This window comes from Corvus brachyrhynchos, unplaced genomic scaffold (genome assembly GCF_000691975.1).
Source record: "Corvus brachyrhynchos isolate BGI_N302 unplaced genomic scaffold, ASM69197v1 scaffold10, whole genome shotgun sequence".
NCBI lineage: Eukaryota > Metazoa > Chordata > Aves > Passeriformes > Corvidae > Corvus > Corvus brachyrhynchos.
In genome coordinates this window covers 10,094,390-10,109,520 of record NW_008236180.1, presented here as the reverse complement: position 1 = coordinate 10,109,520, position 15,131 = coordinate 10,094,390, and the positions used below count along the sequence as shown (strand labels likewise).

Sequence of the window (15,131 nt, the reverse complement as noted above, 5' to 3'; positions counted from 1 at the left end):
AACACAATTTACAACTAGAGGAGGGAAAATACCTTACATTTGACCATCAGTAAGTTTTCAGTCAGGCAAGAACTAAACAAGATCCAAATCACATTAACTTCTTCACCCTAAGTCAGTTGGGGTTACTCCTTTGCATCCAGAGCAGAATTAATTATTTACACTTCTTGAAAGGTGTAGAAGTTGGTGAAACATAGTGCCAGGCTCCTAAAATGCTGGCAGATGATCACTCCAAGCCAAACAAGCTGTGACAGGCTGCCAGGTGTCTCAGGTGTGGGACTGCACAGGGTGTTATGCAACCAACCACTGATCGAGCCCTTGCACTCAGTGCTGCCAGTGCAGCAATGAAGAACAGCAACAAGACTTGAACATGATTAGTATTATCCAACTGCTTTGTTATAAATATATTATATACATTCAAACATCACATTAAAATATTATTCCATTACACCAGAAGAGATTAAGGCTTTATATTATTTACAGAAACAAGCAAGCACCTTAAAAAAAAAAACAAAACAAAACACCAGTCATTGACATTTCCGTTCTAACATTATGAGTTTGATACCTTGAGCTCTTGAATACAGCTATTTGCAGTGTGCCCAATGCTAGAACTATTTCAAACATTTATTGTCAGGGTAGGAAACACTTAATAGAAGACTCAGCAGTGAGCACTCCACACAAACAGACACATGTGTTGTAGGGTGCCCTCCCTCTTCTCAGAGGCTCCTGAAGTTGAAGGCTTATGCAGAAACTGCTCAATTCCACGTGGAGAGTCGAAGAGATTTGTTTTAAGGGAAACTGAAGACACTTGAGGATTGGTGGCCCCCCGGAGGAGCGGGATTCTCAAAGTCTGTTCCACGTGACGTCAATCAGGCTGAACATGATAGTGAAGACAGAGCTGTACGTTGATCAATCACTGAGTGCACTGAACAGTCATGATTTTATAGGCTTCCATTGCCCCCCCACTGCTCCCATGCAGTGCCCTTGCACTCCAACACCAAGTGACAAACTTGTCACCATTCTCCCTGTAGGTCTTAGGCAACAAGCTGTTTTGGAAGTGTTCAATAATGTTGATACAACACATGTTTCCTACGCCCCCATGTCCCCCTGGCATGCCTGTGCTGCCTCTGGCGTGCCCGGTACCTCACGGATACAGTGATGAAGCATGTTCTAAGGTGAAAGCAGACATGGCTAAACAAAAAGGTGCTCAGTGAGAGTAATCATCTTCATTTCAAGTATTGTTTTAAGAATTAGTTCTTTTCATTGTAGTCTGTGTTAACACTTTTTAGTTTGTGCTTTAGAGTCTGTTATTTCTTTGCAGGTCTTGAATTTGGCTGATGGCTTTATTTTTTTTTTTTTTTTAAAACAACATTGGCAACAAGTTATGGATTGCAGAAGGCTGGCAAAAGTTACTTGATTTTCTGAGCCCATTTCATGTCATCTGCTCTTGGCTTCTCCCCAGTAAGTCCTTGGATGATGTTCTCCAAACATCTCCAAAATCTTATCTTCTCTAACGGATAATTCAGCCAACCTAAGGGATTGCAAAGGAGAAAGAGGATTAGTTTGTGATAGTGTCCAAAGTTCAATGAGAAAAAAAACCCAACCAGCCCAATACTGCTAATAATGGTCAGGCTTAAACTTTCAGGACATAGTAGGACTGAAAGAATAGCTCTTTGGGAGGCAAGATTTTTGCCACCATCTGTCAAGTCAGGCTTCTTAACTGTACCATGTTTCTACATGACATTCTGCTAATGAGAATTAGATTTGTTTCTTGGCAGAGGTTTCAAAACCCACATGAACTGTTTGTGGAAGCCAATGACAGAATGAAGAACCAGAGTGGTTTATTTCCAGCTGTCTAATTAACTTGATAACTTATTTAGGATCATGCAACACTGGTGACTGAGCATTTCCACCTGGACAGATATAATAGGAAGCTAATGTTTTCTGCAAACCTGTCCACTCCTCTGAGTCAGAATGAGTGGATGCTGAAAATCCAGAAGCCTGGCTTTAGAATTGAGCATTCCAGACCAGCTGCAGACATTCTGCTCTTCTGAAGGAAGAGCAGCTTTAATGAACAAACCCCATTAGTGGCCTGAGCTCACCAAGACCCCACACAATCGGATCTCAGCACCACTAACTGCTCCCTCAGGCTCCAAGTTCCCTGCAGCTGATCACAAACCTTCCCCCCCACTTTTGATGCAAAAACCCAGCTGCAGTTTTCCCAAGAGCTTGTGCAGCCAGAGCACAGTTAACTGCACGACTCTGCAGGTGTCTCGCAGCTGTCCTGGGCAGGGTGGCCCTGCAGGGTGGCAGTACCTGTGGTGATGCAGAAGTAGGTCTCGTGCGGGGACACGTGGTGGATCCTGTGGTGCTTCCGGGGCAGGATGATGTGCCAGTCCTGGAGGAATACAACCCAGCCTGGAAGGCCAAAGTACGTGTGGGACCACTTGTGGATCTGGTTCGTCATGGTAATGAAGATGATGAGGGCAAAGACGTAACACTCCCAGGGACAGGTCTCACACAGCGCCTCTGCAAAACACCACAGGCAGCTGAGAACACCAGTTATGGAACAGCACATTTCTACCAGGACAACGTCCTGCCCAGCCAGAGCTGCCTGCTGCTGCAGGAACTGACAAAGGCCTCACCAAAGCTGCTTTGGCAGAAGTGTCACAGGAGCCAGCGAGCCATAAGCAATTCCCAAATGTAACAAGACAGGCTGGGAAGTGCCAGAGTCTGTCAACACACCATAAACAGGAAGTCAAGCTGAGTTTACCATCTATAAAATTAATTTGATCCTTTAATTCTTGACTTTTAGTTTGCACATAAAGTATTTGTGCACAGAGATGAAGCACTGTTTTGTGTTACACACTTTGGAACAACGAGTTTCCCTAGATGTTCACAGCTTGGTCCCTCTTACAAAGAGTATTTAGCATAACTTCTAATCTTCCTTGCACAACTCTCCAGCCCCAGATTCTCTGATGAGCTAGAGAACCTCGCTGTGCCACCTTCTGCCACCACACCTGAAAGGAAAGTTTCTCTCCTTCCTTCCAGGAACACCATGCTTCCAACAGCTATTCCTTGTCATATCACATCCATGGATTTCTCCAAACTTCACACAGACAAATGTTCATTTCAATAGGAACAAGAACGCTAAACCACAGCAGTCAGAAGTAACAGCTTACCTGGGGAAAAAGAAACAAATTTGTATGCCATGTTTGCCAAGGGGACCAGCGTCATGAAGCAGTTGTCTCCATTGGTCTCTATGAAGTCATGCCTGGTGATTGCTGTGGGGTCAATATGATGCTCCCGAAAGGGTCTGATGAAAGCCTGGGAAAAGAATTGGATAAACACAATACCACACTCAATAATGGCCTCGGAAAGAAAAATATTACAAAAAAGTAACCCCAACAAACCCCCAAAACCCTCTCATAAATTCAGACCTGATGACTGAGTTGAAGAGAATTCCATAGTACAAAGCATGTAAGCAGGATTCAAACTTTTGTCATGACAACACTTCAGATCATTTGATTTACATTTGCAAAACAATTCAGTTCCCACACCCAAATCCAGGGTTTTTTTTGCTTTTCATTTTTATTATTCTTAATTTTCACTTAGAACCTTTAGTATGTAATCTTAAAAACAAAGCATCAGCACCTAAATTTCACAGGAAAAACAAGCCTGTGAAATTCACTTGCTAAGCAGAATCAACCAAGGGGAAAAAAAACACTAAAAAAATTAGAATTCAGCCTACCATATTTATGGGTGACAGATGCCAGCACTAACATACTAAATGCAAATTAAGTGACTGGACAAAGCAGTGGAAGACAAACAGACTATAGAGAAGTCACCTCTAGGAGCAGAAATCACATCTGAACACACAGAGCAATTGTTTTATTGTGTGGGACAGTCAAACCACTGATTTGCCCTTAACACTTCCAGCACGTCCAGCCTGTGCAAAGGTGTCCTGAGCAGTCTCAACTCGTGGTTATTTAGTGCAGAGTCTCTGGCAGGGATTTTTAAAAATTATTTAATCTGTGCTCCAGAGAAACAGGGATTGAAAAGACTATGAAGTCTATAGGAGGTGAACAAAAATTAGCCAAACCAAACAGTTTTAATTCTGCTGTTGTAGTTCATGTAACTCTGGATAATAACAAGGAACAGCCCACAATTTTTTTTTTTTCGTGGTTATTTAGTGCAGAGTCTCTGGCAGGGATTTTTAAAAATTATTTAATCTGTGCTCCAGAGAAACAGGGATTGAAAAGACTATGAAGTCTATAGGAGGTGAACAAAAATTAGCCAAACCAAACAGTTTTAATTCTGCTGTTGTAGTTCATGTAACTCTGGATAATAACAAGGAACAGCCCACAATTTTTTTTTTAAAATAATGATCTTTCTAATATTGCACTGTGAGGAGTAATTAATGGTAGCTATTAAGAAATTTAATTAAGAAAACAGATTGTTGCTTACTACAGAAGCCAGTGAACCTTCCACCAAGCAACTGGCATTTGTAGCTGCAGGTGTATAACACATCTCAAATTAAATCTTCAGTCACCACCATTCTAATATTACTGTGTTACAACAGGGGCCCATAGAAGAGGGAACTGGGAAGATTCTTCCTGGAGCATCCTCCTGTTTCACAAGTTTTTAGGAGTTCAGCTGCAGGGACAACACTCCAAATCTGTGTTCCTGACCTTTTAAACATCCACAATGCCCAGCCAGGTTCCAACACTTGTGGTGTCACAGGCCATTCCCACAGAGCCTGGGGAGGTCTGCAAACACCGGTATTGCAGCTCTGCCAGCCTCAAGGCAGGTGACCAAATGGAGCAGTGCCACCTCGCAGTGTCCCCCAGGCCAGGTGCAAACCTGGGGCCGCTCCCTGGGCTGGGCGTGGAGCTGCTCACGCTGGCAGGGCTGAGCCCAGAGCCCAGCTCAGCTGGGAGCACTGGCAGTGCTGCAGAAAGGGACTTGAGAACTTTTTCAAGCTGAAGAATGACAATCCCAAACCTTTCCAACGATGGGTAGCTCCACAGATCCCCAGGTGTCTGCTCCCCAGTGGAACAGTCCTGAGAGGAAGTCGGCTGTAATAACTCCTGCAACTTGAATGAGAGAGAGAGAGAGTCAGACAAACACAGCGTTTTTACTGACTCAGTCACATCTTACACTTGTTTTACAAGTTTACTTGTTTATCTGTCTCTAACTTAGATACTTACAACCACATGAGATCTACCCAGTCTGAATACACATACAGTCAGGCAATTAGCAAAAAGAGGTTAGCAAGACACCATTTGGACAGTAACAATCTTCATTAAATCTTTATTTGTGCTTATCCCATCTCCTACAGAACAGGAATACCTCCCCTAGTGGGTACATTTTGCTCGGCTGACCCCTCACCTCTGCAGTCCTTCCCCTCACCTTTCATTTTCAAAAAGGGAGAAGAAATAAAAAAGCTCTTTTCATATTATAAATCACCCCCCACCATTGAATTCATTATCCAGTTGGCCCAAACTCTTGAATGCAGCAGGAGACACTTCATTCTTTATGTACCCCCTTATTATACTGAAGACAGCTTATTTTATAAGCAGTAAATCCTGTACATTTGTTTTTGTTCCAGACCACACATGCAGGCTACAGCAAGACTGGGTGGGACACAATAGCGTTTAGATCTGCTCCTAGCAGCTGAAAGGGCAAGCAGCCTGGGTTCAGGGGAAGATATCCAAACAACACTTCTCTTTGCAACAACTCAAATGCCATTCTCGCTGAGGTAATGCCCCCATTAGCCTGCCTCGCCTCCAGCTGCTGCATCATCCGAGTGAAATAACTGCAGGAACAGCAACACAAATTGAGGCAAATACTGACAGCTCAATAGATGTTCCTCGTGTTGTTTTGATGTCAGCTGGTAAAGGGAAGAATGGAGGGTGCCTGAAGCAGTGCATTATACTCAAGCAATTGGGAAAAAAAATCTAACTACCAGCAATCTTGTTCCAGTTGTATGGCAGCAGGGTGTGCTCACTCCTCTGCAGTTGTGGAGGATGAGTTGCAATAAAGAGCAAGAGCTGTGCTGAGGTTACACATGACCAGCACAGTAACACTTGGGGGGTGTGTGTGTCCTGTCCCCGGGCTCAGAGGGCACAGCCCAGTGATGAACTGAGCTCAGCACCCTCATACAGAGTAAAGCACTGGCTTTACTGAAAATGGCAAGGCCAAGGTACAGGAGTTCAGCCGACGCTCAAAGGTGGTAAAAAATCTTGATGCTCTGTCATCGAGGCTGCGAGGGTGAGAGGAGATCAACAGCCCTGAGCACGAGTTAAGTGCCAACCACACAGTCAGAAAAAGCAAGGTAACCCCAGCTGAGGTATAGAACTGCAAACGGTGGATTCAACACTCACCAGAAGGCAGCTCGGTGCAGCATTAGGGAAGTCCTGACCCACACACATTAGCTTTCCTCCAGCTCACTGAGAGAGGGGTGGAGGATCGGCCCATCCAGGGGTTATTCCCAAGGAGAAGGAGATGCTTGGAGCATGCAGGAGGAGGGCAGAGGGCAACGAGCTGCAGGACTTGCTCAGAACAGTGGGATTCTTTGGTTTGCAAGTAGACTGCAGAATAAGGAGGAAGGAAGGCAGCCCAGCACACAGCGAGCCCAAAGGTGCACAAATGCACTCCAACCAGTATCCAAGTGAACACTCGACTGCCACACACATTTCCTCGAACTGCTGCTCTGTCTCATTTCCCCACACTCGTGATCCTCTGGCGTGGGCACCTCCCAGGCACAGTGGGGCCCTCGAACACCAGGTGCCTCTCCCCAGAGCCTGGACACGCCGGAGCGGGACATGGGGCTGGAAAAGCAACTGCCCCAAAGACACCATGGACACAGGGCAGCTCTGTCCCGCTTGTGTCCTGCTCAGAAACCAGGGAATGTGTAGGGTTTGTGACCCCGGAAAGGCTCCACTCCACCTCTTCACTGCTTCAGAGTCAAACTGAGAGATAACCTGCAACCTCTGCTCTTGTGGGTGACTCTCAAACCACTTCCCGTGGCCAGGCTGCTCCTGGGGCCTGCAAAAGGAGGAGGCCCCATGAGAGCTTCGAGAGAGAAAACTGCTGCGCATATTTACAATTAAAAGTTGTACCTCACCAAAATTTTATGAGCCAAGCTTAAGCTTGGCTTTGCATAGATAGAACGATCAAATTGTAACCTGGAAGTCTTACATCAAAGTATACAAAGTTTCATATTTACTGTAAAAATTCAGTTAGAGTCTCTGAAGAGGACAAAACCAAGATAAGATGTTATTAAATAACTTGATGCTGTTGTGTAACATCACTGAGAAGTACTCATGTTTAATCAGCGACTGTATTAACTGGTTGAACAGCACTAAAGGGTTGGCGTGGCTAATTCCACACAGAAAAAAATCTTGTCTAAATATCGATATGCCAAAGCACCCGTTGTTTGTCACTTCTATGCTTACGAAAATAAAATGCCTTAGTCACCTGCAGTCCCCACATAGTGACTCTCAGTACAGAGAAGGCAGGGGTTTGATACTATGGCAAGTTACAAGGCTAAAGTAATAATCCCTGGACATTTCAACAAGTGTAACAGCTTGGAAACAAAAGAGTTCATAATTTTGGCTAATAAAGCTGAGAAACTTTCAGTCAGAACTCAACCTCAGAGCGCACACGAGAGGGTCTGGGACAGCAAATGTATTCCTGTGAATAGCAGTTATATCACACTGTAACCAGGGTTTCCAACAAGTCCTGTCTGCAGTGTCCGCACTCCAGGGACAGGAAAAGCCTGGGCTCCGTCACAGGAGCTCCCCTGGCAAGTCACTCACGGAGCAGACATCTCTCCTTGGGGCTACTCCCTGCTCGGGAACGCCTTGTGACCAATGTCCTGCCTCCAGCGATGCCTCCCGAGCACGGGCACACCCCAAACAGCCTCGGGGAACAGCCACCGCAGCTTGGACACTGCAGCGAAAGGCAGATTCCCCAAAGAATCGGGGTCCTGTCTCCCCCAGGGCTGAACAGCAGCAGATCTTAAAGCAAATAGTCATCTACAAAAGCACAGCTTGGCTCAGAACCACCACCTGATAAACTAAATCCTCCGGCCAAACTCCCCTGTGACTTTAAGGGAGCCCCTGACAACCGGGCAGGCACACAGAGCTGTCTTTGTCCCCTGTGCACACCCGTGGGGACACAGATGGGGCCGTGCCACCAGCGTCCCTGCAGTGCCAGGGCAGGAGCCCCGGCAGACCCTGCCCAACAACAGCTGCCAGCACGCCCAGGAGCCCATCCCCAATCCCACTGACATGAAGAACAGATAATGGTGGCAGCACCGCCTGCCGAGTGCCAACCAGCACTAGTAGGAGGTCACTCCACTTCCAAGAGCAACACCCTCCTGCTCCTCCTCCTCCTCCTCGTGCCGGGGCTCCATGGGAAAACACCGCAGTTCTGCCCAGGGGACCCACAGCAGACACCGCACAAACCCTGCTCCTGCAACACAAAGGTATCTGTGAAACGGTTACAGAATCAAAGCTCGGCTACCCGATCGCAACTGGCAGAGTTTCCCTCTTTAAGAGATGTCGCACCGGAGAGGGAAACACAAAGTTACCCGCAGCTACCAAGTAACCGATGGTAACTTCATGTAGGGTAAGACAGCAGGTGACAAAGAACCAAATTGTTTGGACCAGCACTGAAGTAAAGGATCATTTTCCTTTGCACAAAGAACCAAATTGTTTGGACCAGCACTGAAGGATCATTTTCCTTTGATAACTGAGGTTTCTGGTGTAATTTCAAGAGCCTTTAAAAACAAAATTTCAAGTGGAAACTCATTTTAATGCACATAGTAAATCCAAGATGAAGTGACATCCTCGGAGCTCTGAGGCAGCAGGATGTGGATGCCTGACCCACATGCCCAGCACTCACTTCAGTCAGCACTGACGTCTCTGGAGTGTTTTTTCTCCAACGTGTGCCACAGCTTTCGTGTGTTACACACTCATTGTCTGGCTCTGCAATGCAGCTCACCAAGGGCAGCCCTGCAGAGCTGCTGGAGCTTGAAACAAAGAGGTTCTGGGCCTTGATGAGATCCAGTTTCTATTTTGAAACTGCACTAAGTGATTTCTTCCTCTGTGCTCTCTCTGTCTAACCCACAACCTCTGCAATAATGAAACGTACTTCAGATGGGTTAAAAAAATCAGCTGCCCATCTTTCAAGAAAGCAGTAATTAATTGTAACTTCTATCATGTCACAAGATGTTCCTAAAGATATCTGTCCTATGTGGGGCAGTTCTTACGAATATAAACAGGTTACAACACAAAGTTAACTCTTCATTTTTTTGTAAGACTGCAATGAACAGTCCCTGTCACAAACAAATGTGGCTGCAGATAAAAGCCAAATGTCTGAAACAAGTCAACCAACTTGGAAAAATGGGGTTTAAAACCCTAGACAAAATAGAAGGAAGGAGAGGAAAATGAAAACCAAGATTCATGCTGTAACTTGCCAAACTTTTTATCTAGATGCTACTAATATATGAATTATATACTCCACTCATGTACATTGGATAATATGCTGGACACCACAAGCTCACCTGAAGGTGTAAGGGCTTTCAAGCCTGATACTACATGTTTTGGTGAGGCTTTTCTGCTTACCACACAATAATCCCTTTGCCAGCCTTGTCCCTGGCACTACCAACCTTCAATTACAGTGGCAGAGGCTGCTCTGGTTCTGCGGCACTGCTGGGATTGTGTCCCGCTGCAGTGGGAAAAGTGGGGGTGTTCAGGCTCCCTCACAGCCCCATTCCCAGCCAGGGCTGCCTGAGTTAACTGGGTGCTTGCGTGCATGCAAATAAAACACCAAACTCAAATGTGCGCTACTCTCAGCTTGCAGAAAGAGGAACAGTTCCATGGCTGCCCAGTAGCTGAGGATATCCAGAACAGGGCATGAGTGCAGTTAGCACAAACCACAACAGAAATCCATCCTCTGCCCGCTCTTCTTTTTTTTTTTTTTTTTTTTTTTGACAGTGAGGAGGGGAAGGAAATTGTCTCATCTCTGCTAAACCAGCCTGGAAGACGAGAGAGTCCCATGGCTCTTCCTGTCCAGCAAGCTCATCCTCAGTGAGCAGGACACAGCCCAGTGCAAGAGCCACTGAGCCAAGGCCACGGAGGTGTCCCCTCAGTGCTGCGCTCCCTTGCAGACAGTGAGTGACTCAGCACGGCCACGGCACCTGCCTCCCACACCCCCACAGCACACAGGGAGGGACGTGCTGCCTGACTGCCAGCCACAGGAGCAGATCTCTTCTGTCCCAAGAAGCGCCAGGTTAAGGTATTTACAGTATTACTCATGTTACAATTCCATGTGCCCTTAAAGGCACAAAGAAAGAAGCTATGACACGGCTTTTAATTGCAGACACAGGGTTTAGGCTCAGTGACATGATGCAGAACGTTCAAACCACTTCATTTCCTAAAAGAAAATATGCATTTACGTGAGAATACACAGGAGTCCTGACCCACTGAACAGGTCTGTGCAGCAGAACAGATCCAGCCCACTGGATCAGTGACCCCTTTCAGATTCCAAAGACCTGGCAGGAACTTGATCTAGAGCTACGTCTTCATTAGCAGAATGTTTATTTTGTGACTTCAGCTCGAAGGTCAATATTCCAAGCCAAGCCTGAGGGAAGCTGTGAATGGAACACACCTCACCCTGCAGGTGACTCAGGATTCCCAACTGTGCCCGTGGAGCTGCTCACGTATTTAGGAATCAGGACTTTTATGGATATGACTTTCACAATATGCAATAAAACCTAATAATCACTGTTAATTAGATATCATTCATGCTTCACCTGGAGAAATAATGTATTGAAGGCAGCAAAACAAGATAGATAGCCTGAAGCACTTACTACTTTATGGCACTCATTTTTGTACACACTATCAGTTATTTCCACACCACTTTATTTACACAGAATCCAGATTCTGCTATTTTAATCATTCACTACTACTTAAATAATACTATCAGTGAATTGGCAGCTTTATCAGTTAAACTGGTAACCAGGATATCAGAGAACTCAAGCTTTTATCAATATTAACTTTGAGATGAAAGCCAGCTGCAAACAGATTGCACCACAGGTTAACCATCATTGCTGATTCTCTTGTCTGGCTCTGCCCTCATTCCTAAGGAGCAGTTCCCATGCCATGTTCTTCTCCATTCCTCCCAACACCTCCACCTAATCAGATGAGAGCAGGCAAGACTGAATTAGGCCAAGAGAGCTGGTGTGACTCACAGTGGAGGACACTGCTCCCCCTCAGCCCCAACACAGCCAATAACCTCTACACAGACATCAGGAATTACCACATACCAGATTTGGCAGAAATTCAGAGCTTCTATCATGTACCACTGCTTGAACCTGGTGCAGTGCTTTGGGTGGGCTTTGTTTGTTTGTTTGAACTCATTAGCAATGCACAGCACTGATTATGAACAAGTACCATTCTCTTCTAAAACAGACACCTCACACAGTTTATAGGGAAGCTATTTTTTTCTAAAGCACAGGGGCTGAACATTCTTCCTCTCCTCCACAGAAGAGGTGGAATCAGCTTTTCTTATATTCCTGGAAAAAGTCATCATTCAGGGTAAAGGCCAAACATCACATCCTGACATGAAAGCACAATTCTCCAAAATTCTCGTGTTCAGTCTGCAGTCCCCAGAAATGAAGCCAGTTTGATGCCTGAAGTGTCTTTTATAACATTTCTCTTGAGCTTTTGCATTCTGAAAAGCTCTTGTGAATATTTTTGTCGATCAATGTATTTTGCTTCCAACCCTGACCATTCTGACAGCTCTTTTCCTTCTCAATAGTCCTTACACTTGCGGTGACTACCCAAGAACACCAAACTTACCCAGCTACATCAAAACTTCCCCTCTGAGATACTGAGAAGCCACTGAAATGTAAAGACGAAGCAGTAACACATTTTGCAGATGGTCTCAGTTTCAGAGGCTCACACACAAATGTCCCTCTCCCTTTCCAATAGCAAGTCAAGCCTTAAGGATCCCACATTTGCTTCCCACACCACAACAGTCTTCCCTTGAGCAGGGCAGCAAATAGTTCCTACTTACATATCCCAACGAGAACTGAGGGTGTGTGTTCCAGTCGCAAGTAGAAGAGGAGATTGTAAAAATTGAAACAGATCAGAGAGAAGCATAAGATGACAGAGATCCATTCTTGTAGTCTTTTTCCTGTTGGTAAAAAAAGGAAAAAAGCATGTTTTACTTTTATCTGAGAGGACATTTTGAAGCCTAAAATAACAGAGACAGACCATTCTACTGCCTGGATGACTTGCTCCATTTGTCTGACAGGGAACTGAAACAGAAACTTATTTATCCATGGGAGGCGCACACATTTTGTTTAATGACATTCCTCTTCCCCAAGCCACTACTAACCTCTTCCCTCTGCCCTTGTCCAAATAATGGGGCCAAATCAGGCATCATCTCACACTGTCCTAGTTTCCCTCTCCCTGAGATTGCTGGCATAAAGTTCCTCCATGTCACATCTTTTCTCAATTTGCATTCATCCAATATTCAGTGTTACTGGAAGGGCTGAATCTGGGAACAAATTTCTGGCCTCGAACATATTTAAATCACCTTGTGATCCGTAATATTTACAAGCTCTGAGATTTTAAATAAAGCTGTTGTACTAACAGGAAAAAGCACCATTCTCACCATTCTGCATTTTGGTGGCCCTGGAATGGCTTGTCTAACGTCACAAGCATTCCCCTGAAGCTTCTCCCTGAACTGTTGTCTTGTCTGTGCCCTCCATCTCCCAGGCAAAGGCTGTGAACTCTCAGCCCTTCTGAGATGACAAGGGACAGAACAAGAAAAGATAAAAAACTGGCATAAATTCTCTCCTGCACCTTGCTGTACCACTTTGTACCTCAATAAAAAAATCATTTACGGCCTATAAAAAGGGAACAGGCACATCAGAGTACAGTAACACTTTGAGTATCACATTAGCAGCAGAAAGCTGCTCCCTGTTCTTCACTGCTGGATCCCCACAAGGCACCGAGGCAGAGTGCAGGGAACACTCAGGCTGAGACCTGCATGGATTAGGGCACAGAACAGACCTTTAACAGCCAAGGCCAAGAAGATCTGAGCTGCCACCATGGCCAGAAGGGCCAGGGCTGCAGGCAGCTCTTAATGCCCTCTGGAGCTGCCAGGTCAGTCCCTGCCTGTGTGAGGGGTCAGCCAGCACAGCCTCCTCTTGCCCAGGGCTCCCTGGAGCAGCTACCCCGCAGCCCCTTCCCCAGTCCCTCTGGCAAAGCAGAGCACAAGGAAGGCTCAGGGAGGACTCCAGTGAGGTGCCTGTGCTCTCCCACGAGCAGAGGCACACTCAGGCCTGGCATGTGTCCAGGACAAGAGCTTCTGTCCTACTCCTCCTCTCTGCTGACCTAATGCCTGATCAAATTTCTCCTCCTAAATGCTAAATCAAGTCCTCCTTCTCAACTGTACCATGCAATGAGCAGGGAAAGTAGGAACATAAATGGAGGGAGGATCAGTCTTATCTCCAATGTGCCTACAAGGCAATATTTGAAAGTATGAACAAAGACTTTGACAGGTCAATTTTAGAAGTTCTAGAAGGGCCATGGGTATATAAATTAACATCCTCTGCAGTACCAGAGGAGAGAATAATAAAATTAAATTAAGACACAAGAACAGCCATATTTGACAGCAGCATCAGGTCACAATGTGGGTGATTCTATAAAGAGATCCCTGGAGTAATGAAAATAAGAGTTAATTAACACTCATTTCCTGCATAAGAAAACCACACCCTGATTAGAGGAGCTAAGTGGGTAGATCCTCATGGAACAATTAGCTTACTGCTGGAAAGGAGGCTGGCAAGTCCCCCGAGTTCAGTGTGTGCAAACACCTCTGTACTCCGAACACAGGGATCCAGGATGGCTGTCAAATATCCAGGTTCAAATACGCAGCCTCAGGTCTGCACTGGGAAGGCAAATCAGTCAAGGAACTGAGTCAGCGCTGATAACGTATGTTTAAAGGGCACTCAAATCCCAAAGTGTGTCCTGTGTGAAGGAATGAAGTGCCAAAGCCACAAAGTACGTGCTTAAAGAAATCAGGGGAATATTCCAGTCATGTTCACTCTGCACAATTCAATGTAATCCCTGTTCTTATGAATTCAGAATTTGAACATGATATGCTACCACCACAAAACATATTCTGGCATTGCTTATGTAAATTTTTTATGGAATGCCAGAAGAAACCTGCATATCTAATACACCCTCAGCTCTCTGATATATCACTGTACATGTGTACAGCCAGCGAGAAGGACAGCAAGCTCTTTGGGGAGGAAAATCTTTTCCTTATGAGCCAGACCAGTGGTAAAGTCAGTGACCACTTTTATGTGCAGCACAGGCATCAGTCCTGGATGGACCAGAGCAACTGAAAGGTGTCACACAGGACCTTCTCAAAGGCAAGCAGGAGGTGAGCAAAAGAAACTGAAATGGGCGGACTTGCCCCAGTCACACAAACCAACAAAGGCCTTGGATTTCCTATCATCACATGGCTCTGTGCGAGTAAGAACACCCACTTGTGCAGGAATTGCCTTGGATGTGCAAGCTGGGCTCAGCTGATCTGCTGGAAACCACAAGATGCTGAAAACACATCTTCCCTTCCCTAATTCTTCACCAGAGAATGGATTCACTAGGAATAGCAGGAATACCCAGCACTGCTCACACCATGAGCTAAAAACAAATCATGTTTTTTTTTACAAGGACTTTGCAATTATTTCCACAGCATAGTCAAACAGTCATTTACTGAGCACTCCAATGAAAAACTGAAGCTTGTTTGACAAGTTCCAAGCTTCAGGAAGAGCGAAACAGGAATTCAAGCATCCCTCTGCCCCTTTCTGAGGTGCCAGGCCTGGAGATCACAGGGTAGCCCACTGAACAGATGTTCTGAAGGCAAAGCTTCTGTTGTTACCTCGTGTTGCGACCACATCTGCCCACCTGCGTCTAGAGCGAAAGGTTCACTCTACGCTTGTCGGCTTTGGAGAGCAGAACGTCCATTCTGGGCAGTTTCTGCTGGAAACGCTCCCGCCCGCAGCCCGGCCCGTGCCGCAGCCCCGCTCGGAGCCCCGCGCTGCCCCC

The 15,131-nt window shown here is 45.8% G+C and overlaps 1 protein-coding gene across 1 annotated transcript; it reads right to left on the bottom strand.

Annotated features, from left to right (window-relative positions):
• Positions 1-357: 357 nt before the first annotated feature.
• Positions 358-12,274, bottom strand: LOC103618193 (transmembrane protein 189). The gene is made up of 5 exons (XM_017735165.1): positions 12,088-12,274; positions 5,002-5,093; positions 3,180-3,324; positions 2,314-2,526; positions 358-1,528 (listed from the first exon to the last, which is right to left on the bottom strand). The coding sequence occupies exons 1-5, from the start codon at positions 12,257-12,259 to the stop codon at positions 1,407-1,409; spliced, it is 744 nt and encodes a 247-aa protein (XP_017590654.1). The 5' UTR covers positions 12,260-12,274; the 3' UTR covers positions 358-1,406.
• Between the last annotated feature and the right edge of the window lie 2,857 nt (positions 12,275-15,131).